This window comes from Merops nubicus, unplaced genomic scaffold, assembly GCF_000691845.1.
Source record: "Merops nubicus isolate BGI_N331 unplaced genomic scaffold, ASM69184v1 scaffold10779, whole genome shotgun sequence".
In the NCBI taxonomy this organism is placed as follows: domain Eukaryota; kingdom Metazoa; phylum Chordata; class Aves; order Coraciiformes; family Meropidae; genus Merops; species Merops nubicus.
Window position 1 is genome coordinate 2,631 of NW_008633046.1, and position 1,657 is coordinate 4,287.

A 1,657-nucleotide genomic window follows, 5' to 3' on the forward strand; every position below is an offset into this window, starting at 1 on the left:
AAAGCACCCAGGCAGAGCTGCTGGTGCCCCCCTCTCACCCGCTCGGGGGTCGTCCGGGTGCTTGTCCGGGTGGCAGCTCAGGGCCTTCTGCCGGTACGCCTTCTTCACCTGCAAGAGCCAGAGGGGAGGCTGCCTGCTGGGTGCTGCCCAGCCTGCGCCCAGAAAAGCAGCCTGGAAGAGCCAAACCCAACACTGCAGGAGCAAAAACCACCCAGAGAGGTTCTTTGGGTGGTGGTTTTGCTTAACTTAACCCTCACCCCCCCGCCACGCGCGGGACCCTGTGGCTGAACCAGCGCCCGTGACCAGACACCCCCGGGACTGACAAAACACAGACCACCTTTGGGGTGCCAAGATCTCCATCACACCCCCATGCTGCAAGGCAAAGCGGCCTGCTGTGGCACCAAGAGACCTCCAAAAAGCTCCGTTTTCAACCTCAGTGCAGTGATGTGTCCTTTTTAACCGCCCTGTGCCCCAGGGACCAGCGTTTGAGGCCAGGGTGCCACAGCTTAAATGAGTCTGAGATGTGTAAAGCCAGAGGTTCTGCTTCTGGGTGCATCATATTACAGCAGCCAAACCTCACGTCCTCAAGCCGAGGCTGCCTCACCAAAGCCCTTCTAGCCAGAGGGATACTGTGTTCTTACTGCTGTAGCTCTAGGACAGAGAAAGTACCATTGCCTGAGCAACAAACGAGCTCATCAAGGTGAAGAATTTTTGACCAGAGACTGTTTAATCTCGTCTACACTTCAAAGAAAAGCTGACACCTTTCTGAGAGATGCCAGTTGTAATAACCTGAGCTCCCTTTGCTTGGGCAAGAAGGAGAATTGAGAAGCTGCTCTGCTCCACTGCCAGGCAGGCCTCTGCTAAACCTAAACCGAGTGAAGGAGCAGTGGCCTGGCCCCACCTGCTGGGCAAAGCTCTGGGAAGGGAAATGTGCAGCTCAAGCCTTACAGGCCTAATCCTGCCTCCTGGCTGAGCAGGACTCCGGTCAAGAGAGAGCTGAGTCTCCTCCCCAGGCGTTAGGCACAACTATTACAACAACCATTCTCTGTGGCAAGTTCAGATCAGGCTCCTCAGAACAGTGAGGCCAAATGACTAGAACCGGCTGGTCCTCACGTGTCACCTCTGCTGGCCAGGCTGCTCTGCACCACAAAGGTCTCTGGGCTGTGTGAAGTGTTTTACATCAAGGATTAGCACTCTAAATCACACCTGTCCTCTTTCAGTTCCACCATAACATCCCGTTTGTCCCGTGGGGTACATTTGGCTGCTCCCCGTTTCGTGCTGGACGCACGTGGAATTTCCAGGCATCCTCAGCCACAACTGATGTTTCTGCCAGGACTGTGGCTTTCAAGTTTAACCTTACGGTGCTGCTGCTGCTCTTTATTGCTAAAGAAAAGACCGAAAACTAAAAAGACAAACCCTAAACAGGAGAATCAAGGTTTTCTTTTCAACTTCTGCTTCGTTCAGTCACTAACAGCTTTACTCACAGCCTTCTATCGCTTGAAATGTCAATTCCCCAGCTCAGCTGCTAAAATCTTGCTGTTTGGTGCTAATTTACTAATCCAACTAAAGAAAAAATGCAAAACAGGCAACTCCTAACCCAGAAAATTAAGAAGACTTATGGGAACCTAAAGCACCTAAGCCGGCCTCTAACGCCTGG

At 52.7% G+C, this 1,657-nt stretch overlaps 1 protein-coding gene across 1 annotated transcript in view; it reads right to left on the bottom strand.

The window, feature by feature from the left end:
• LOC103780429 (dnaJ homolog subfamily C member 17-like) overlaps positions 1–108 on the bottom strand; it is a gene marked incomplete at both ends in the record, with an annotated part of 2,703 nt that extends 2,595 nt beyond the window's left edge. Inside the window, one exon of the mRNA XM_008948102.1 lies at positions 39–108. Within this exon, the coding sequence (XP_008946350.1) occupies positions 39–108 (70 nt within the window). The remainder of the gene's footprint in view (positions 1–38) is intronic.
• Positions 109–1,657: the final 1,549 nt, after the last annotated feature.